The 23984-nt window shown below is 40.1% G+C and overlaps 2 protein-coding genes across 15 annotated transcripts in view; both read left to right on the top strand.

Moving 5' to 3' along the window:
* stard13b (StAR-related lipid transfer (START) domain containing 13b) overlaps positions 1 to 17758 on the top strand; it is an 88688-nt gene extending 70930 nt beyond the window's left edge. For 6 of the 8 annotated variants that reach the window (XM_034866315.1, XM_034866314.1, XM_034866316.1 and 3 more), the window contains 13 exons: positions 4268 to 4339; positions 6225 to 6306; positions 9416 to 9479; positions 10520 to 11883; positions 12004 to 12174; positions 12515 to 12674; positions 13224 to 13422; positions 13678 to 13891; positions 14309 to 14423; positions 14543 to 14764; positions 15182 to 15399; positions 15755 to 15931; positions 16875 to 17758. In XM_034866315.1, coding sequence (XP_034722206.1) covers positions 4268 to 4339; positions 6225 to 6306; positions 9416 to 9479; positions 10520 to 11883; positions 12004 to 12174; positions 12515 to 12674; positions 13224 to 13422; positions 13678 to 13891; positions 14309 to 14423; positions 14543 to 14764; positions 15182 to 15399; positions 15755 to 15931; positions 16875 to 16992 — 3176 coding nt within the window. In that variant the 3' untranslated portion in view covers positions 16993 to 17758. Of the gene's footprint in view, positions 1 to 934; positions 1318 to 4267; positions 4340 to 6224; positions 6307 to 9415; positions 9480 to 10519; positions 11884 to 12003; positions 12175 to 12514; positions 12675 to 13223; positions 13423 to 13677; positions 13892 to 14308; positions 14424 to 14542; positions 14765 to 15181; positions 15400 to 15754; positions 15932 to 16874 lie in introns of those variants that run through there. The other 2 variants (XM_034866329.1, XM_034866343.1) reach the window with 2 other exon arrangements.
* Positions 17759 to 20972: 3214 nt separating this feature from the next.
* The window catches only part of nbeab (neurobeachin b), a 258747-nt gene continuing 255735 nt past the window's right edge, over positions 20973 to 23984 (top strand). For 3 of the 7 annotated variants that reach the window (XM_034866253.1, XM_034866267.1, XM_034866261.1), the window contains exons 1-2: positions 20981 to 21072; positions 21188 to 21954. In XM_034866253.1, coding sequence (XP_034722144.1) covers positions 21679 to 21954 — 276 coding nt within the window. In that variant the 5' untranslated portion in view covers positions 20981 to 21072; positions 21188 to 21678. Of the gene's footprint in view, positions 21073 to 21187; positions 21955 to 23984 lie in introns of those variants that run through there. The other 4 variants (XM_034866273.1, XM_034866233.1, XM_034866240.1 and 1 more) reach the window with 4 other exon arrangements.

Below are 23984 nucleotides of genomic sequence, written 5' to 3'. Positions count from 1 at the left end.
TGGCTTGTTTTTATTCCCCATGAACCTGAACAAATGAATTTGGAATTTGTCTTCTTTCCCAAGGAGTTGGAATGGAAGAGGATCACTGTTAATCACGTTGCCTTGCTGTCAGACAAATCAGGACAGCTCAGAACAAAACGTCAGACAAATGCCTGAAATTTTTTACCCGTGTAGATGGCTGTAAATATTTTGTGGAAGAGTGGAATGAGAGCGAGCCTTTAAAACTGTCATAATCTTGGCAGTGCGGGTGCCTGCTCAGCCCTGAGCGCTGCCCTAGTGTGCCATATCTTTTCCTGCGGCACTTTGTAACATGTCATATCACAGCAATGAATTGCATAACCAATGTTCTTAATAGTGAACGCTGCATTAAGTGAATTGTAAAAGAAATGACGGCGCCCTTGCCACGGAAACTTTACTCTTATACATCTCCTGACGTTCTGGGCCATCTCCTTGTGCAACTGTAATTTATACTGTACACAGTTTTAAAGCTCTGAGTTGCAGAGAGCAAAACACAAGTTCTCATTCTTTGGCATGATGCCCACCCAGCCTTTTATCCACGAGAGATTTCCTTGGAGAGAGGATGAGAGGACAGAATGTCTCGGTATTGTGTTACAGAATGCCAAACAGAGAGGAATTCCCAGCTCATGTTACTTGCTCCCAGTGGTCCAACCTGTGGCTGTGAGACACAAGAGGACCTGGCAGCGCCCTTACTATGGGCTGTGGCTGAATAATACAGTCCTGATATTATCGACCTGGGAGGGAGGCCTGGCTGCACAGAAAGCCTTTAGCTCCTGGTGATACAGGTGGGAACAGAGCAGAGGGGCTCCTGGCAGCGTAACACATGTTGACTCAACTGCTGGTAAACAATAGAGCTTTTTTTGTCATCCAAGGACACAGGGAACTGTTAATATTTATTCAGTCTTTGGTCAGAAAACCAAAGTCACTTTTCATTGATTTGCCTGTGAGTCCTGGATCAACAGTTTTTGAAAAACAGGTGATAGCAGTATCTTCTTAGCAAGGTTACGGTCGCTGTAATTACACAGTATTGTGTGATGAATGGCGGCGGCTCATGTTTCAGCTGTAGTGTGACAGGCACAGACAGGGAGTGGAACCCAGACCTCAGATGTGCGATGGCGGGAGAGCAGTTTGTTATCCGTAGGTGCAGCTTATGTGTAACTTTTCTTGGATGTGATGTTTATATATATACTCCTGAAATGTGCATTGTGGAACGCTGGCTTAGTCACAGCTGTGTGTATGAGAATAGCAGACAACAGGGAATGAAGGAGCTGGGTGGTTTTTAAAGAAGCACTGGAACTGGTAAGAGTATTTTCATGTTAGATTCAATTCTTGTTTTCTTGTCATTTACCACATTGGGATTTCTAATTCTTGATAATGTAGCTATAGAGTGACTGATTTAGGATAGTTAATAATGGAAATAAATGCTTGTGCATTTTGCTGCAGAAAACCCTGCTCACATGTTTTTTTTTTTTTTTTTTTTTTTTTTTTGTTAAGGGCTACAATTTATATTTTCATCATCAATTCATTAATTCTTTATTTTTTTCGATTTATGGATTAATTGAATTTGGAACGGAATTCTTTTTTAAACGGCAGAAGTGTTATCTTTAAATGTAGTTCATTAGCATGGAGGACTGTGTAACCTGAATATAGTCACATTTGTAACCAGAACAGAGTGATTTTTTTTGGCATTTTGGCAACCGAATCAGGGCTGCAACTAAAGATTATTTTCATGGTTGATTGATCTGTTAAACATTTTCTGGATTAGTTGTCTAGTTGGTCTTTAAAATGTCAGAAAATGGTAAAACATGTGGATCAGTGTTTCCCCGAAAGTCAGAGACAACGTCCTCAAATGTCTTGTTTTCTTTCCACAACTCAAAGATATTCAGTTTATTATCACAGAGTAGAGAAGAAACTATAACTTATTCACATTTAAGAAGCTGGAATCAAAGAATTTTGGACTTTTCTCTTAAAAAAGGACTAAAACCGACTAATCATTTATCAAAACATTTGGCAATTTATTTAAAAGTTGACAACTAATCAATTAATCATTGCAGCGCCAAACAAACGATCAATGAATTATGAAACCATTCCTGATAATTTTCTGTCAATCGATTTATGACTAATCATTTCAGCTCTACAGTGGTTAATAAAGTGAAGGAAACATACAGTAAATTTAAAGAGTCATTTTGACATCACTGGTGTAAGAAATTGAAGGTGAAATATAAAGATAGCCGGCTTCTTGCCTAATCTGATCCTTTGTATTTATTAAACATATTTGTGTATGTTCTTTCTAAAGTAAGGCAGATTGTGTACTGTAGCACTGGTGTGTCAGACAGCATGTCTCACTGAGGCGGTAAATGGCACCCAACTCTATTAGCATTAATGGAAAGGTGCCAACAGTCTGTTTCCTTTGCTTGTCATCAGCGGCTCTGAGGCCTGCAGACGGCAAGCTCCGGAGGACCAGCTAGGGATCCAGACTGCTGACCTCATTTCTTTATCAGAAAAAGTCAATGGGATGGATTGCTTGGACTCTATGAAGGAGTCACAGTTTTCCCTGGGAAAGATTATTTTCAACCTGATCTATAGTAGGGGTGGGACAAAATATCAATGTGGAAAAAGGTCGTTCTTCTTCATGGGATATCAGAATACGCTGGCTTTAAATATATATATATAGGGCTGGGCAATATATCAATGTTGTATCAATATCGCGATATGAGACTAGATATCGTCTCAGATTTTGGACATATCGTGATATTATAATATGGTAAGTGTTGTCTTTACCTGGTTTTACAGGCTGACATACAGTAGAGTCAGTAGAGTTTTCTGAACTTACCAGAGTGTTCTGGCTGTTCTATTATTTATCTTTACCCACTAAGTCATTAAATCATTTCTGGAGAATATTTATCAAAAATCTCATTGTGTAAATAACATTTTGTCAAAGCACCAATAGTCAACCATACAATATCGTCACAATATGAAAACCGAGGTATTTGGTCAAGAATATCGTGATATTTGATTTTCTCTTTATCGCCCAGCCATTTATACTGTATAGTATATATATATTATTGCAGAATTGCTGTATCCTGACATTATTGGTACCGGTAGCCGTGTATCTTGCATCGTATTGTGTGATACTCTATGATTCCCGGCCTTTATAGTTTAGTATCATTCTCTTAATTGTGTTGTCAGATCTCTTTAAACATGAGGTTTATGCACAATAGTGTCTCTGATGTGGTGCTGTCTTTTCGCCTATTTTACCTTCTTTTCAAAGTCTTTGGCTTTGTTATGTCATTCAAGTTGTCTTTAAAGTGAAAAGACATATACAGGCCCATGTTGTTTCATTTTAGTGAGCTGGGATACCTCCACCCAGACAAACTGACCGGCAGTGTCTTCATCGTATTCATGCTCTCTGAGAATAACCGCTGGAGAATAGGTCTGTCCATCTCGAAGCCTGTTGTTTTTGTAGGTTTCCAGGTGCAGAAGGGTTTTTAACCTGCTTCGGTTGATGCACCGGTGGTTTTATCGAAATGAAAATGACTTATAGCTTTAGTGCGGAGGTTTTTGATATAATAAAAGTCATTAAAAGTGGTGTAGGTATGATTGCGATACATTTTTAAATTACCTGGTTCATGTAGTTCTACTCAAACATCGGGTCACTTACAGCAGATATTTGAATTTTTTGTTTTGTTAAATTAGTTTTTTAAAGTCTTATCTACTCCACTTTAAACCCTTGTATTGTCTTCACTTTCGGGACCTTGTCATATCCCCCCAGGTCAAATTGACCTCTGACTTATTTGAATTGAGTCAGGGATACATGTTTATCACAGAAAATAAGGTAAAGCCATTGATTTTCAGGTAGAAAAAATGTAAAATTTTACAATTTTTCTTCTTGTAAAAATTTGAAATGGGTTAATTTGACCCGAATACCATACAATAGTTAGGACTATCTCAGCATGGCTATGTTCAGAAGATTGTGTCGCCGGGTGACTTTCCCACGCAGAAGCTCAAGTGAAGATAATGACCTCTTCTGAAGAATCCATCATGTTTTTTAAATCCTCTGTGTCTTCCTTGGCTACTAGCAGCTGCGTGGAGGAGGGGCGGGGGTTGTGCGCAATCACGTTGTAAGGCTTGTATCATGTGGACGCGCCAACAGTGTTGTTGGCGACAGAAACTACGCACTATGGCTTCAATGTGGTTGAGTTTCATTTTGTAATCTCTGTTTTAATGCACACACTTTCTTGTGTTTCAGAAATTGAGGCGAAGGAGGCGTGTGACTGGCTGCGGGCGGCAGGATTTCCCCAGTATGCACAGCTCTTTGAAGGTAACAAATGCACTCAGTGAACTCCCTCACACATTCTTCACACACCACAAATTGGGGGTGTTGTTTGGTTAAAAGATAGAGATTAATGAAGTAGCACACCGATAAAAGGGCTATGTTATAAACAGCGATGAGCTGTATTTTTATTTCAGCTTTTTATATCTGTTGTGAAACGACACACTGTTTGTGCTTGAATGTGGGCTTTGTTTTAATGTGATGGGTGAATAATGGCACACAGTGTCAGCTGGTCTGTCACCCAAGTCCCTAACACTGTACACAAAACCATGTATTCATGAGCTACATAGTGAGCCTCATTTACAGTACACAACTGTCCTCGGGAGGCTTTGGAGCCAGAGCTCCAGTCAGATCTTCAGACAAATCTTTTCCAAGCTAGGGTTACAACATAAACATATCTTCTGTGCTTCAAGACTGAAGTTATGAGGAAAAAGGCTTTTTATCTGAGCTTAAAGGAGCTCTCCTCACTCAGATCTTCATGTCAAGGCTTTTCATGTGCTTTTGGCTTTTCATGTTCTCCTCGGATGGTCCGAGTTTCTGAGATCGGAAGTCCGACTTCGGTGTGTTCACGTGTTCTCAAGTCGGAAAGTCGCAATGTTGATTGTAATCATAACAACAAACATGGATGCTACGAAGAGAGTTCAAACTCAGTGTTGATAGTTTTTCACAGTATTTTAAAAACAATAATACTAAAATATTGCTACAGCTAATGTTCCTGAGTCGTTATAATGTACTGCGTATACCTGTGTATCACGTAGACTACACCACTGCCAGTATGTATATAAGAGGGACATGTTCATGAGTGCCCCGGTGTTGACATCTGTTACAAATTGGATCAGTGTTAGAATAATTATCTGTATTAGTATTTTTTCATTCCGAGTACTTATTTTTTTATTATCATTTATATTATAGTTACCTACTATATTTTTTAATTACATATTATTCTATTTACTTTCACGTCACTTACTTACACTGCAGTATTTTTTGTACTATGGCCAACTCATTTTACTTTACGATACTTTTTATATAATGCCACTTTACATTCATTCAGTACTTTTTGCACATTGTCTGTTGTTTGCCTGTTGTTTGTTGGTTTGTTTTTACTGTGGAAATACTGCTGCTGTAACAAGTGAATTTCCCCATTGTGGGATAAATAACGCATTATCTAATGTAATCTAATAAACAAGGCATAGACTAGCCTTTGTCCAGTACATACGGTGTAGAAGCTTACATTGAATTTCCCCATGCCTAGCACGCACTGAAGATGAGTTCAAGGCACTTTTCTTAAATAAAAAAAAAAAGAAGCTTTTATTCATCTCAAAATCAGCAGCAAACCACGCATGTCACATATGATTTCTGACTGTTTTAACTGAGCTCAAGCGATAAAGGCTGTCAGAGTGCAGAGCTTCACTCCTGATGGGATTAATGTATTAGAAAAGACTCTAATGATGAAATCTGTTATTAGGATGTAATGTTTGAATGCTGCCTTCTTAAAGAACAGGCCGAGCCTTGTTGAGATCTTAGCGTTCCCTACTGCTTCTGCTTTTCATAAAAAGTTAACAACTTTACATGAATGCTGGAGGAATGTTCGATTCAGAGGGTCTGGATTCAGTCTCTTAAGTTATGTAAGAAGAGGCCCATACCCAGCGAAAGACGTAATGCCTACACATGCCTCATATCTCATTAGCATCACATACAAAAGTTTGATGGTCTCCCAGCATTCAATCTACTTCTGGAAAGAATGTGCCTTTCCAGATCCTTCTTTCCATCTGTTCAATCCATGAACGCTGTCTGTAGAAGAACTAGATGTAGAAAACATCAAATCAGATTTCAACACTGGAACTTTTTCTAATCCTTCTGCTTTTTTCTTCAGATTCCCAGTTCCCCATAGACATTACTCCTGTGAAAAGAGATCATGACTTTCTGGACAAAGATCTTGTGGAACCTCTGTGCAGGTAACCAGACCTTTGATTGACATTGACACTGGCTCATCCATGAGTCACTGCCACTAATCATTTCCTTGCCCCGATGAACAATATGATACAACTTTATAGTTAGCCAGGGCTGAAATTATTCTTTCATCCCTGGGTAGCTTTTATAAAAAAGGACAACATACATACAGACATACATAAGATGAATAAGACCAAAAGACATACATGAAATATTACCACAAATGACATAAACATCCACATAAGTAAACAAAACATACATGTATAACAGGAAAAAGACATGAACACACACACACAGCCTTACACACAGTCTTGGAGACTTGTAGCCCTGAAAAAAATATTGCCCTGGACTATGTGAGAAATTTGAAGGAAACACGCGTCTCACATGACATGTTATTTTTATTTTCTAATCTTGGCTCTTAAGAATCTCATAAAGAAAGGAAGATCCATTTATTGATCGTATCAAATCAGTCCACAGAGACCTCCGTCAGACCTTCATCTGTTAGGACTGAAGTATCAGACTGACATACTGATTCAATAAAGACTTTTTAACTAGGGGATGGATCACCAGACGGCTCCACGATTTTGTGTTATTTATTCAGTTATTTATTTATATACGTATATCTCATTAAACCAACAAAAGAGTCCTAACTGAAAGAAGCAGAAAGAAGACTGATCTTATGTAATCTGCCCCCCTTTCACAAAACTTACACTAAAAAAACTATAATTGAAATAATACTCACGATACTTATGTCACAACATGATATTATTGCGATTTGAAATATATTGCAATATTTTACATTAATTACGTTTTTCTTCCAACTTCAAATTATCTCCCCATATTTGGCCAACTTCTTCATGCATGCTGACGGCCACCCCTGCCCATCTTAGCAGGGAATAAACTTCACCATAGTGGACCAAAAGACAATTCATTTGATTATTTATTATTATTATTTATTTATTATTCTACTATCAAAAGATTTGAGCCGACCGATATATTGGCAGGCCGATATTAGTCATCTATTGGTATCAGCATTAATAACTGTCGATACAAATTTTAATATTCATTCATCTGAATCATTTATAATGACAAATAAATTATTCTGATGATTCAGATTTTTTAAAAAATAAAATAAAAGCGGATGGTTAACCATGTTATGAGTGTTTGCGTTTCAGAGTTTGTCCACTAGACGGCTCTCTACAACGTCATTTTTTTTGATATTGTGTTTTTGTACAAAGGAATTTACGTTTCATATCTTAAGTTTGTATTTTTACAAATTTTTTTTATCAGAACTTTAATATATTTCGACGTTCTTCTGTTCTGTTGTAACAATAAAACAAATTACTTTCACATTATTGTTTTGGATTATTCTGGATTCTTTTTCTTTATATATATATATATATATATATATATATATATATATCGGCCGAGATATCCGAATATTGGATTTTTAAATAACCAATTATTTGTATTGGTATTAAAAATCCTTTATTGGTCGTGCTCTACTAAAAAGTTACATTCTCATGTGCAAAAGATTGTTACTTGGTGGCTGTGCATCCATACAGTATTGGCATGGAAAATATTGCAATACTACGCTATTGTTATCTGCAATTGCAAGAGCATTGTGGGTAGCAGCATAACTGCATGATCAATATTAATGATGTGTGTTTTTGTATATTTTACAAAATATTATTAAGATTATAGAAGTGCAGCCAACAACTGGTGGCTCGTTGTCACCCCGTTGTTGGGCAAGACGCCTCATGTACGTTTTCTAGCCGAGATGAAAACAGCACTGGAGTTACCACAGTAACCGTGACAACCATCCCGAGGGGGAAGCCGGAGAAGCAGGAGGGGTTGCCTCACACAGCTCAGTATGCTGTGACTCTAAACAACCCTAAAGCAACTCATCTAAATTCCAAACTAGCCACGGGATAAATGGAAGACAATTGGAAACAGTTCCACCTCCAATGTGATTTTGTCCATGACTTCCCAGCATCTCTATGGTAACATAGGGATGGCTTTGTTGTCAGTTGCGCCACCCCAGTCTAGTGTGCAAAGAATAAATACCACCCTACATACTGTGGGTGTCTTTGAGCTGAAAGTGATAGATATTTCATGTATGTGAGTGCTCTCTCTAATCCCTGGCTAAGCAGCCTCCTATTTTAACAACCACAGTCAAAGCTCTTTAGGCCTGTGAAATAAAGGGCCCCCAACTTAGATATCCTCTCTTCATTTGGGTCCCACTATCTACAGTAACAATCATGAGAACTGTGTGTTTGGCTAACCCCTATCATCTCCAGCACTGTGGGATAGTTCCAGCTTCCATCTGAAGCCATTTACTGTCACAGAACAATACTGTCAAGGCTGTTAGCAATATCTGGAGTTGTTAAAGCATGTGATTGTCATACCACAAATGAGTTTCTTTTTGTCTGGAGCCAAGGCACAGTGAGCTGGAGTGTATTTCGTGATGCCGTCATCTTTTCCTCCATTGCTTTTGTTGGTTCGTGCACAGTTTTTGAGTTCTGTTACTTTATATATCCCAGTTTGCGCAGCCACAAAACCTCTAACCACTAAGCACATGGCACAAGGCATATACTGTATGTTTGATCCCAAATATTGAAAATGTTTCTTTGCTTCCCTGACAACTGAGTTCAGGACATTTGCAACAGTGTTTCAAAGGCAAAGCTTTTATGTTGTTGAGCCCAGCAAAATGTTTTGTCTGACGCAACTGAAATCACCCCTCAAAAGGACTCGTGCATTGGTAGATTAAGATCTACATATGACTTAATTGAATAAACCAGGCTTGATAAGAACAGAAATCTGGCTCATCCACTGGTTAACCTTTCTTCGAACTACTGCACACTACCTTTCAAGCCACAATCACTTAGATCCAGTGCTGAGAGAAAGAGAACAGAGCATCCAGCAATTACCGGTGTTCATTAGGTTTAGGATACTGTAGCGTGGACAAACTGAATTTCCCTGTGGGTCTGGTTGGACATCCAGACCAGACGCTCATTTGGTAACCACGTAACTAGCAAACAGAATGGGATTCATTTCTAAAGTGGTCATTAGGAAGCTATTCCTATGTTTTATCCTCTTTGTTTTCATCCTCAGGCGACTCAACACCTTGAACAAGTGTGCTTCTATGAAACTTGACGTGAACCTTCCGAAGAAGAAAGTAAGTGTTGACTCAATATTACGAGCTTTGCTTCTGCAGTTTCACTTGAACTTTTAAGGCGCATGAAAAGTGCAGCTTCATAACAAGTGGGACACTACACTATATGCATTTTGCAAAAAAAACAGCTCCCAGACCTTTGATGATTGAGTAGGTAAAACAAATATGTTTTAAAGCCAAGAGTTTGGGCCTGCGTGGGTATCATGTTTTCTTCAGTTCATAGATTTTTATTTTTTAAATATAACCATTTGTATGTACCTCTGAGGGGTTGTCTTTTTTACACCTCAGAAAGCTTCATTACTTGACTCAAATATCACAGTTTTCATTTGAAATTGGCAAAAGATAAAAGACAAACTTCAGTGCCTTTGTAAGAAATGGTATTTTCCAACAAAGATTGTCTTAAGTTAAGCATTTGCTTCCTTCACCAACCTAATTATAGTCTGGTTTCATCCCTTTAACCTAGAGATTATGATATTTAAGATTGCACCATTGTTGTATTCATGCCTATTGAGTAGGATAGCTTTTTTATCCGTCCCCACTTTGGAATGTAGCCTGCTGGATTATAGAATTGTTTTCCTGCCTTGGTCTATTTATGGAAACGTCTTCAAGGGAATCATTTGTCTGGCGTCATATCATTGTTGGCTCATTGTGTAATGTTATGAATTCTCAGCAGACACATCTTCCAGCCCTCATTTGTGACTGATAATGTGTGACGCTACATATACCTTACCTTACCTTGCAAGCCAGCTGATGTTTGAATATGTTTTCTAATAACAACACAAAGAGGAAAAATGTGCAAATTATCTTTTGTTGAAAAATGTGAAAAATCTGCATAGACTGTCAAGGTTATTTTTATGTCAATCATTGGATGTGTGTGCATGATATTTTTAATTTAATTTTCTTTCTTATTATCTAATTAGGTAGTTGTGAAGATCCCTTTTGAGCACCCTAAATAGAAATAATTACTACAAAGAAGATTAAAAACACCAAGTGAAATTATGTAAGCCAAAGTAACTGATGTAAAATATTCTATTTTGCCCCAGAGTGAAGACTCTGATGAAGAAGACCTGTTTGCTATCAGTGACAAATGGACCTTTGAGTGGAGCAGCCGGCGTTGGTCCAGGTTACAGGACATTGACTGTCTGCTGGGAAACCCCGAAGAGGGTCAGCCCTGCAGATACAGCGTGCCTCTGAGAACCACCACCAGCAGCGAGAGTGTTCTAACGGACCTCAGTGAGCCGGAGATCTCTTCTTTGCACAGTGAGAGCAGCGGTGGCAGCGGCCATAGGGGCCTCAGCACAGAGGACTCTGACTGCTCAAACCACATAGGCTCCGATTCTGCAGCAATGCCTGATTCCACTTCTCTCACGATGCCCCACATCCCCAAAGAAATTGATCACTACGGCTCGCTACCCGATAAGCACGGCAAGACGAGCCGAATCCGTGCCAAAGACTTCCTGAGGCGCATGGAGACACTGCGCTCCCGAGGAACTCTGGGAAGGGGCCGTAAGACGTTGGTCATAAGCGCTCCAGTGCTGCAGCAGGAGGCCCAGGCACTGAAGACGCTGCAGTGCGTCCAGATCATAAATGGAGATGTTGGGACTCCAGAAATACCGTCCAAAAAAGTTCTGCCGTCCCAGTCCGGGAGTGAGGGTAGCAGCCATTCTAGTGGCAGCGCTGTCAGCACACCCAGCCTGAAAGAACGTAAGCCTCACCGGGCTGACTACAAGCGCAGCGGTATGTATTTAGAGGACATAGACATCTTCTCGGGCAGCCAAGTGAATAAAGTTGCGGAACAAAACCGCAGGAATGAATTCTGTTCCTATGAAGACCTGGTGGTCCACATTCCCAAAGACCACAAGCCAGGAACCTTCCCCAAAGCACTGTCCATAGAGAGCCTGTCCCCAACCAATGGAGCCTCTATAAACTGGCACACAGGCAGCATGCACCTAGATTCCCATCTTATATCATGCAGGAAGGAATCCAGGCCTGTCACCCAGTGCTGTTCCAGAGGAAGCCGCATCAGTGTGTACGATAATGTTCCTGGCTCGCATCTGTACGCCAGCACCGGAGACCTGATAGACCTGGAGAAAGAGGACTTGTTCCCTCACTTGGATGACATCTTGCTACATGTCAATGGTCTACAGCAGATAGTGGACCACTGGTCTAAGAATGTGTTGCCTGTCGGAGAAGGGCTGGCACAGTTTCATGGCAGGAGGGAACATACAGTAGGCCTTCAGTCCTCTAGTCAGATCACATTGAACTTCGAGGGAAATTTGGTCACAGAAAGCCAGACCACACCAAGTTACGGGGACAGAGACAGAGTATCACTCGCTGTGACAGAATCTACAATGATCAGGGAAAGGAGGGACTCCGGAGTAGGTGCTTCACTCACAAGACCTAATCGGTGAGACTCATGGATGTGTGTTAAAATTACTGAAACTACACTACACTGGTTTAAGTCTTCCATGAACAAAACAAAAATGCTTTTCTTTTTCATTGCTGTTTTTTTTTTTTATGGCATTAGGTTACGATGGCCCAGCTTTCAGATATCTCATCGCCTAAGTCACTCAGTGGCATCCCTGCAGATCACCAACCAATCAGCAGGACAGCTGAGTTTGTTGCAGAAGTTTTCTCTGCTGCGTCTTACTGCAATCATGGAGAAGTACTCCATGTCCAACAAGCATGGCTGGACCTGGTAAGATCCACTTTCTCTACACTTTTGGTGTGCTTCATCATAAATTACATTGTTTCTTTATAAATCAAAGCACATTTTATTTCTTTGAACTGCTTCTGTTTATAACTGTATTTACTCAAACTATTATAGTAGTACAGTTATCTGTGTGTTTGTCCATGGTATGATTAGGTCTTAATGAATTCCTGCAACCAGATTCCCTTTTAGCTCACAAACTATTTCACATTAAGTAATATACTAATAGACTATATACTGTATACTGTGTCTAGTATTACTACAGCATAATCTCACATTAAGCCAGAAGAGTAAGGTGTCAAAGATGTTGTGTTGATGTCTCTCTTAGGTCTGTGCCAAAGTTTATGAAGAGAATGAAGGTACCAGACTATAAGGATAAGAACGTGTTCGGCGTGCCTCTCATAGTGCATGTGCAGCGCTCTGGACAGCCGTTGCCCCTCGGCCTGCAGCAGGCCCTGCGCTACCTGAGGAGCCAGTGTCTTGACCAGGTCAGCCACAGTACACATCACATCCCGCTCTCAGGTTGCATTTGACTTGCATTTTCATATGTGCTGTACAGCGGTGGAGCCAAAAGTTGCAAACATTAGGGGGCTCTATAGCATTTACAGCGGCTACATGCACAGTTTTTCAAACCATTTGAAAATAAAATGACTAAAAATGTGGAGATCACTTGGGAAAAACATGATAGTTGCCAAGATAATCATCCTGTAGAGCATACATGCTGTTTTATATCTAATTGCTAACTGTCTTCATGATTCTGAAACCAGAACAGTAGTGTAGGAAGTTAGCATTAGAGTTAACAGAAACAACAGAAGCTCCAGAAGTCACCCCCTTGCTCCGCTCCTGATGCTGTAACAAATGGCTTTGTCTAATGTGTATAATGTGGTCTAAGGTTTCAATGCACAATGACTGACACAGGTTGTAGGCAGATACAATAGCAGTATAATAGCGATACAGTAAGGGGAACTGCTGTACAATGTAGTTACATAACGCTGCCGGCTTTCAAGGTAACATTAACACTTCTGTTTTGCTTCCAGGTGGGTCTCTTTCGGAAATCAGGGGTGAAGTCTCGAATTCAAGCTCTTAGGCAGATGAATGAGAACTCCCCAGACAATGTGAACTATGAGGATCAGTCTGCCTATGATGTGGCTGACATGGTGAAGCAGTTTTTCAGGGATCTACCTGAGCCTCTGCTTACCAGCAAGCTGGGGGAGACCTTCCTCCATATCTACCAATGTAAGGACATTGATTTATTTTTGCTCGCCTTTTGTCCCATGTCAGCTGTTAATTGTAATTGTCTGACTTGGTTTTGTTTTACCTTGGGGAGCACTGTAAAATCGCACCAGAACTAACATAGAGTACTTGCGGCTGCGTGAGAATGCAATTTCAAATCTAGTAAATCACCTTTGACAGTTCATGATTGCTTTTCTCTCTCCTATCACTATGTCCGTTAAGCAGAAATAATAGAAATCCATTCTCTTACATGTGCAGATGTGCCCAAGGACCAAAGGTTGCAAGCAGTCCAGGCAGCCATCATGTTGATGTCAGATGAAAACCGGGAGGTGCTGCAGACACTGCTCTGTTTCCTCAGCGATGTCACTTCCTCTGTGGAGGAGAACCAGATGACACCCATGAACATTGCTGTGTGTCTAGCCCCCTCCCTCTTTCATCTCAACATACTCAAGAAAGACAATCTCTCACCAAGGTACTTTTTTACCCTTGTGTTCTAGTGTTACAATTAGCTTGGCATATGTGTGCCTGAAAAACTAATGAACAAGGCATACATGCTTTCTATTAACTCCTGCATGACTATTTTCACCTATTACTCCATAAAGACAGACATAAAATGGGTTACAGAGTTTTTTCAGCCCTCCGGGGTGCAGTTGATTACTCTCTTTCTGGGCCACTTCTGAAAGGACATGGCACTCTTTTTAAAGCTCAGTGTTTTATGAGATCATGCTGTGGACAAACAAAGCAAAGCTCTCTAATTTACCATGTTGAAATTGTTGCTAAAGGGATCAAAGAGCTTTCCTGCAGAGTGGAGGAAGGGTTTATATACTGCGGGGACGTCCACCCACGGACACTGTTGACCTAATAAGTTTTCTCTCCATCTAATCCCCAGGGCCATGCAGAAGAAGTATGCTACTGGCAGACCAGACCAGAAGGATCTGAATGAAAACTTAGCAGCAACACAGGGCCTTGCTCACATGATCATAGAGTGCAACCGTCTCTTTGAGGTACAAGAACCTGTGGTTAGAGATGATGCAAGAATTTCAAGCCTGGATGCGAAATCCACATGCCTCCCTCTGTGTTTATTTGCTGTGAATCCTACTTCATGCTTTTATACACCCATTAGATCCCTCATGAGATGGTTACTCAGTCGCGTAATTCCTATGTGGAGGCTGACTTGCATGCACCAACAATTGAGGATCTGTGCAAGCAGCTGGAAGATGGTGATGGAACGTGCCAAATTCACATGGAGGGTAGACTTCAGAACACACTCAAAGAGGCAAGGGAAAAGTCCAAATACTGGGTGTCCTGCAGCAGCTCTGACAACACAGAGCTCTACTATAAGAAGGTTGGTGTTCTTCCTTTGATTGTGCATTGTTATTGTTTTGTATATGTTACAACCTAAACACAATGTTACTTATCAACTCTCTAAAGGGACATGGGGGATCTTTTTTTCTCTTCGCACGAGATACTTTCTGTTGCGCACAAGATACAGGAAACCAATCTAAGGCTAGCACAATGATGCTAACAGAGTGCTTCTAACTTTATGTGGCTAATATTTTACATCTACAGAATCAACAAGATGAACCTCCACCTCGGCAGACATTTTGACTTTGGACATCTGGCCTTTATTTGATAGGATAGCTGAGAAGTCTTGAAAGGGGAGAGAGAGGGGGAATGAGGGCTGAGGTCGGAATCGACTCAAACACGGATCTTGGTTTCAGATCAACAGCTGAACATGATGTTTTTTGTGTGTCTCGTTCAGGTGGGAGATGGCAACCCTCTGAGACGCTGGCGTGTGTCTGTGGAGGTGGAAGCACCACCATCTGTAGTCTTGAACCGGGTGCTACGAGAGCGCCACCTGTGGGATGTGGACCTGCTGCAGTGGAAAGTGTGTGAGACGCTGGACAAGCAGACGGAGGTGTTTCAGTATGTCCTCAATCGTATGCCCCCTCATCCCAGCAGGGACTTTGTAGTACTCAGGTGAGTGGTCATACAAAGAAAATATAGGTGACTCAGGTTAAAAGACAAAAAAAAGTCCAGGTTGCTCAGGAAGTTCAGTTAGATGTTTGAAGGTGCTCTTTTGGGTCGGGAATTCAATTAAGTATAGGAAATCCAAGGCTCTCTTCTTCAAAATTTTTCAAAAATCCTTTCTTTTACTGGCTATTTCATAGTAGAAAATGTAAAAGATACAGGGAGAAGCAACCACGTGCAGGGTGTGCTTCCCAGGCAAACAGTTTCCCGTTTTGTGGGATTTTACATGTCATTCTTTGTTTGGAAGTAGCCATTATGTCTTTTCTACTAGACCAAACACTCAAACTCTTTCTGTTTATTGAAGGTCATGGAGGACAGACTTACCCAAAGGTGCCTGCTCCCTGGTATCTGTGTCTATAGAGCACCAGGATTGTCCTCCTGTTGGAGGGGTACGAGCTATAGTCCTGGAGTCTAACTACCTGCTAGAGCCCTGTGGCTCCGGAAAGTCCCGACTAACTCACATCTGCAGAGTGGATTTAAAGTAAGTTCCACAAGCATCTTATCATAAGATTTTCTCACCAACTCTTTAAGCAATTGTTCTTGTTCTTAAAGCACTGAACAGTTTAGGACCAACATACATTTCTGATCTGCTGCACATTATGAACCACCCAGAACTCTCAGGTCGTCTGGGAAACATCTGCTTTCTGTCCCCAGAGTTAGAACTGAACAGGGAGAAGTAGGGCTGGGCAAGATGGAGAATACCTCGATATCGTTACAGCAACGATGTTGTAGTGATGACTATTGGTGCTTTCACAAAATATTCACACAATGAGATTTTTGATAATTAATCATCAATAATGTGGATATAATGACTAAGTGGGTAAAGGTTAATAATAGAACAGTTACAATAGTCTGGTAAGTTTAGGAAATGACAGCTTCAACGTACCCTTTAAAACCAGGAGAAGACACCACTTATGCTATATTACAATATTATGATAGCCAAAATCTAAGACAATATCTAGTCTCATATCATGATATCAATATAATATCAATATATTGCCCAGCTCTAGGGAGAAGCGGAGTTCAGATTTAATGCATCTAGAAGAAACTCCCAAAAAACCCTGCACTTTTACTGCAACTCTGTTCTAATTTAAATCTAGGCTGAAGACTTTTCTTTTTGATGCTGCCTTTTTAAGTAGTTGTTCATTGTTCAATTACTTAATTGTTCATTTCTTACGCTGCACTGTACATTTTACTTTTGTATTTCATATTCTCTTTAACGAATGTTTTTATCTGCTCGTTAATGTTTATGTAAAGCACTTTTAATTGCTTGTTACTGATTGTGCTACACAAATAAAGCTGCCTTCCCTGCCTTTCAATGCGTTTTTATATGTGATATTAGGTGCATTTTAAAGAAAATTATTTGAAGCTCCTTTTAAATGCATGCACGCCATATTATATTAAAAATACTGTTTTGATTTCAGGGGAAGGACTCCAGACTGGTACAACAAAGCCTATGGTCACCTTTGTGCCGCAGAAGCTGCCCGGATCCGCAACTCCTTTCAGCCATTAATCACAGCCGGCCCAGAGACCAAAATCTGAACCTCTTTGTGTCTGCTCAGCCTTGAGATCAAGATTGAGCCTTTGAGTCACTGCTAACAGGCAGACACAAAGCACAGACAGGACCCCAGAACTAAAGCACAGTTTATTCCGGGTTTATTTCCAGAGTAGAAATGCTCTGAAAATGATGTTGAGCTCCTCTGTACTTGCACAATGACTAGAGGACATCTTAAAGGTGCTGAGCATAACTACTCAATGGGAAATTAATCATCCTGCCAATGTCCTCAACTTTAGGATTGTATTGACCTTGATGTTGCTAAACCTGTATATTATTATTATTATTATTATTATTATCTTTAATATTATTGTATTACTTTTATCTACAATGTCTAGGACATTTAAGCTCTTAAGCGCTTCTGGGAAGCTGTTATTCATTTCAGATTTAAAGCTATAATTATTATGATGTATACTCAAATGTGTGTATATACGTGTGTGAATATACTGACCATGCATACAAGATGTATATATTGTATATGTGTGAAGGGCTAAATAGTACATATGTTAATATCCTATATATTGATTCTTTCACTGTGTCAACTTTCCTGTAGTACACATGGTACTAAAGTGTAAGCTGGTTTTACTTTGTTTCTGTCTTGCCATTTTGGAATGGGTGTAATTTTATTCAACTTTGACCTCCCATGGTTGTGAAAAGATTGACTTAAGGTTTGACTTGATCATACCTGCTTAAGGGTACTGGATGGTGCAGTCAAGTACAAGAAACATCATTTTTTAATAAAACTATCAAAATGATAAAATGTTTGAACGCACTCATTGTTCATCTTGCTGCCAAACCAAAAAGACAAAACAAGACATTTTAAGAAATGATTCCGTCATCAAAATAACTAAATAACTATTTTGGACAATTGATAAACAGTGTCAGGAATGCTTCTGCGAAGATGTTTGTGTTCAACAATCACATTTACTACTCATATGCACTAAAACAAACTCAATGCTCACTGATCTGGGATAAGAGGGACCTCTACTGGACGTTTACAGGAAACACGTCCACACAGGAGGACAGATTTACATGTATACCTTGATTGAGCTTTCAGCTCATTATTAATGGGAACATTACAGTGATTCAAAAGTGTAATCAAATTAAGATTGTAATTAATTTTGTCTGGCTTTTTTTTTTTTTACATATTGTATGGAAAGACAAACATTTGGGCTAAACACATGGTGTTGACACATTGGTTGAATGGCATTTTTATCCACTAGATGGCCCTTTCTGATCAGCAGAATATTCATCTTTACTGTGGCCACGTTTCTTTTTCCCCTGAGACAATATTATTGGGATAAATTCATCTTTAACACAGGTATTTTGATTTATTTTCAACAGATATCTTACAGGAAAGATATCTTGTTAATGCAGCAACAACTAGTACCATTACTATTAATTTTAGTTTAAGGCCAAACAAAATCTATACCCATTTTGTAAGATACATGATGGTTGAAGGCATGTTTTTGTTTGACCTCCTGAAATCCATTCAAAACCCTACTGAGATAAAGTTTGACCCCGGCAGCTCAGACATGCTATAATCAAAGGATCAATCACCAAATCCATTACAAAAAACAGTGAGATGATGCTGTTGCAGACCTAACCGAAGCAATCATTCCATGAACTTAACACAGGTTGAACCTGGATCTGTTCCTCTGATTGAGTTCCCTAGCCAATATGGTGTGTGAATGGCAAAGTAAAACCCCTCCCTTGACCTCTATTCAGCACTGGGTTTATGGTTCTCATTGGAATGGGGGACCAGCAGGTTTAACAGAAGGGATGGGAGGATGAGAGCAATTGAGTTAGACATTATTAGATAAGTGATATGGTGGGACAAAAGAATACAAAAATGCAAATGACTTTTTCCTTAAGGACACGGTAGCTATGAAGCAATTATGCCTAATTTAACCTAGTCTGTAAATGAAGTCGTCATTTGCTCATCCAAAGATATAGCACTCTGATTATTTATTTATTAATAGCTAATTATAATGGCACATAAGACTACAGTGACATGAAAACAACCAATGTCACACGATTAACTCTTTAAATCACACTGGTGAGCAAGCTAAATTATCAGACTGCCAATTGTTCTGCACTGCATTAATGAAAAGCAAAATCATGTATAAAAACTGTACAGTAATATACATTCTAGGACCAGCTGAAGCCTGGCATTATGTCTACCTCTTTGGAGCCATGCTGACACAGATCAGCTTAATGAGGTCATGGAATGCAAGCTCAGCTTCTGGCTGTCAGTCAGGACGATGGACAGGATTGTTGCCAAGCTTTCTGTTTCAGTCTCTTTTATGTAACCACTGGAACCTGTCCGAGTCTTTTTGTCATTAATAGTTGTTAACTTATGAGTACATGCATAAACTTCATTATTCTAATTAATAATTCATTTTAAAACAAACATTTTTTCTGGCCTGGAGATTAATAAAAATAAAAAATCTGTTAATGGAAACATGCAAGGACAACACTTATGGATGCAAACCAGGATCGTAAAAACGTCAAGCAAAGCAATTCATGAACTTCCCCTACTATTACCAGTTCAAAGTTATGTGCCAACGATGTGACCTTGCTACCAACTCACCAGGATCATTGGGAGAAAACGAAGGGACTTAATCTCATTGTAATAGGATATGTTTATCCAGGGTCACCTTTGTGCCTTACAGACTGATCAATGAACTGCACACACCTGAAGCTCAAACTAATGAAACCGTCATGCATTTATCTGAAGGAAGACAACAATTCAAGTCAGATGTTTGCATAAGTGCAGGCACAATGTTCTAGTGTGCAATTCATGCATGGTCAACTTGAACGGCTGAGTGTTGCAGCAACGTCTCTTAATCAAATAATTAACTTATTGATAAAAGCCATGGTCAACACTGTTTGCCATTAAAATGTATAGAACTTAATTTAACTTATATCCATTGTAAAACAATGTTACATGACCTTATTATTTTGATACACTTTTAATCTTTGGCAAGGCCCCAATAGACCAATAATGTATAAGGTTATTTCATTCGTGATAACAAATTGAGAAAACCTACTGAAGGATAAGGCATTTTCTTTTTTTAATCTGTAAACTCAAAGGGCCCATAGATAGAGTATAAACACAGGGATTTAAATATATGACACCAGTTTGAAACCCTTCTAAGTAAATTGGGTCAAATTAATATGCTCTGATGAGTTGTTGTAGAGGACATATTTCATTTCTGATTGGATTGCAGGTGTCCTTTTGCAGTTTCTTATTTATCTTATTTTATTCACACACACACCAATAGGTGTCCATATGTGTGCCAGCAGCTCACTGCTGGGGCTCCTAAGTAGGTCAAAGCCATCATTAATGTCATTAGGTAGGCTACTTTTTGCTTTTATGATTAACTAAAGTCCTAGTTAACTATGACATCTCGCATTTTGTATATTTATTTTTAAACAGAAAACTGTGTTTTTTTATTTTTTATTATATTTATATGCCGCGGTGGATATGACACATGCCTTTGACGTGGGAGAGCTGGGTTCAATTCCCACTGCTACACATCAACCAATGTGTCCCTGAGCAAGGCACTTAACCCATAATTGCTCCAGTGGCATGCGGCCTTGCTGGAATTCAAACCTATGCTCAAATTTCTTGTTCAGACACTCATTAGAGAGCGCTGAAGACGTCCGTGTTGGGTTGGTGTACAGCAGGATGTGTATATATAACTTCTATTGAAATTTAATTTAGCTAGAACATAAACCTGTAGATTTAACTCAACTTCCAACACAATGTACACACCCCATTCATACACGCTAGCAATTGTAAGTCGCTTCAGCTAAGCTACATAACATGTAATGTAGCCTAATGTAATGTAATATGCTTTCAGCCCATAGACAGTTAAAGTACTATTCCGCCCGGAAACACAACTCAGGTAACTAGCTTCCGGGAGCCATCTTTGTTTCGGAAAACCTTCTGGCTAATTCGCACACGGGAGACGCTTTCAGAAAGAATTGTAAGCTTCATGCTAGATTTGTGTGCTGTAGCTATAACGATAATGTTTTCCGTTTTAGCTTAACCGTTAACGGTAATTATTTTGACTTAATTTAATGTAATTAATTGACTGACTAACACACTAACTTTATAACGATAGGCGTAGTGTATTGATATATAAAACCACCGGTTATCTTCTGCTTGGCCAGGTAATATCAAGTGACCATATTTCAAAGAAGCACTCTGCTACTCCCAACTGCCCGGTGGACAGCACGGGGAAACGGCCGACTTGCTAGCGGGGGCTCCAGCTCATCTCCAACATCGCTGGCGTTGTGAGAGTGGAACCGCAGGCAGGGGGCGGCAACATGGCGGTGACAGCAGCTCAGACACGGAGACGCGCATTATAGAGAGCGGCACTCTCACATGCACACAGCTTACACAGCGCAGGTCAGTCTGCTTGTAACCGGCTGTCACCGACAACACACCGGACTCTCTAACCGTAACTCCAGAGAGTGGGTTTTAATGAGATAGAGCGAGAGAGAGAGATATAGTAATTTCTTTTTTGTGTTTTTGTTTGTCACGGCTTCGAGAGTGTTCCTCTCTTTCTTTTCTTTTCTTTATGTTTCCTGAGCAGTGATTGGATTTATTACAAGGAGAAAGCGTGTAACTAGCTTCTGAAGCCGCCCGGTTTTTGGTGGAAATGACAAGCGAGAGACTGCCGGTCACAATGCCGGGGTCGATGTCGCTCTCGGACCGACAACCTCCTCCAGGTCACAGGCAACACGCGGCTGCAGTCTCCGCTGCCACCGGCGAGACAATGATGATGTCCGGTTCAGGTTCAGTGGTGCTCCCGGCTGGGATTATCAATCCATCGGTTCCAATCCGGAATATTAAAATGAAATTTGCAGTTGTCATCGGACTGATCCAGGTTGGAGAGGTTAACAACCGGGATATTGTTGAAACGGTGCTGAATTTGGTAAGTAGCCTTTTTTTCCCCTTAAGACTATTGCTTTCCCTCTAATCAGGGAGTGTTACTCAATGGCAACAACTGAATATGATGTTGACATATGGCGAAGTAATGCTTTTTAACATCGAGACTGTGCAAACGATTATTCAATTGTTTTCAGTAGCCTACTGATCTAAGTGCCCCGGGATATGTGAGAGGAAACCGCTTAGCCTACATCCAAAAGTCACACAGACAAGGTGGGTGGAGGATGAGGGCAAAGCCTACTAATACAAAGCCAGTTCTCAAGTTTTCAGGTTAAACAAACTTCCAGTTTTTGCTTTAAAATGAGGCACAGTGGTGTGGATGATGTCAGTGAAGGTACAATGCATACCTGCTGGGATTAAAGTGCCAAATGAGTGCTTTATAACCTGCTGGCGCACACTTTATTTCAAACGGTATTTATGTAAAAAGCAGTGATGTAAGTGAGCAGAGGCAGGGGACATCTTCTGCAGATAGTGTTTGTGGGAGAAGTCAGGGGGTCTGGAACTAAGGGGCCCCGTTACATGCCAGGGACTATATCTGAGGGTGTCTTCTGGGAGTCCAGAATTGCTAGCATTGAGGATTCAAGTAGTGGTCAGGGTTTGGTGATAATTTGGATCCTTAGCAGCGTGGTTGATGGACCTGCTCCTAACTTAAGTATTTGTGAAAATGTAATGGTCATCGCCCTCTACTCAGATTGATACACTGATCTAGGAGAGGTATTTTGTGTACAGCTTCCATTCTCATTGTATTATTATTATTATTATTATTATTAGCCTGGTACTAAAGCTGCAGGGAAGTGAGTCATCAAAGTAATGATTGTCAGAGTAAGGTGGCTGGGGAGTTGAGCCGATGGTAGGCTGGTACAGTTTCAACATGATATGAAGAGACTTTAGAGTAAGCCTTGACCATCTACAGGACTAGCACACCAGAGCCTGTTTGCAATAGTTGGCCTCCCCTTGTTAGCACACTGGAGATTCATTACGACCTGTTCTCTGGCACAACACAAATCCACTTTGTGAAGCAAGACAAATTGTAGCCCTTGGCTTGTTCGGACATGAGAGTTCAACTGCCATAGTCTCTGACACGTTGCCCCCTCAACCTTTTGCAGTGCTATTTACATTGAAATGTGCACACGGAATACCACACTGTAGTCTCTACACTGTTTTTCGAGACTTATTGTGTAGACGGTGCACCATCAAGTAATTATAAAAATAATTTCTTAATTTTGCTTCATTTTGTTGAGCCATTGAAGGCAGAGCATTGATGGCACAGCTGCCCTTTGCTCCTCTGTACATTATTTTTCAGAATAGTTCACTTTATCCAAACATTTCTCCGTCATACAGACATGTCCCACACTTTTGAATGACAGATTTAAATAGCGCTTTGCTGTGTTTGGCTTAGGCCTGCAAGATGAATCGTTATAAAATTACAATTTCAATTTACCCTGTTCACGATTTAATTTTGGGAGCCAACTGCATCACAAACGCTTGCTACTTTCTTCTGTGAGTTTTAAACATAGACTGAATAAAAAAGGTCTTAAAGTGTTGCCAAGCGCTGCTATGCTCTCCCTTCTCTTCATTGAAGCTTCAAGTTTACAGGCTTGTGGTGATGATTAATGTACTATAGGTGCCAAATAAATCTGTTTGGTACTGCCCGTTTGTTTTGTTTTGTCATGGTTCATATGTGCAATACACATTCATAATTGTGGCAGAGAATCGTGATATCACTTCTAAGCTAAAAAATCATTTTCTTATTTTCCCCTGAACTGTGCAAGCCTAGTTTGGCTATATAAGATATCAGGTGAATTAGATTCTACTTGATGTGTTTGCAAACATAAATACAACCTCACTCCAGATTACGAATGCAAATTAACTCCATTTAATGCAGCAATCTTGGGACCAAATGACATTCCACGGCATTTAGCTGACGCTTTTATCCAAAGCGACTTACAATTGCTGGATTGGATTTTGCAGACCAAAGGCATGTGTCATATCCCATGTGCCATCAACCCCCCCCCC

This window comes from Etheostoma cragini, chromosome 3 (genome assembly GCF_013103735.1).
Source record: "Etheostoma cragini isolate CJK2018 chromosome 3, CSU_Ecrag_1.0, whole genome shotgun sequence".
Classification (NCBI taxonomy): domain Eukaryota; kingdom Metazoa; phylum Chordata; class Actinopteri; order Perciformes; family Percidae; genus Etheostoma; species Etheostoma cragini.
The sequence above is the reverse complement of the archived record's forward strand: the minus strand, read 5'-3'. Positions and strand labels throughout refer to the sequence as shown.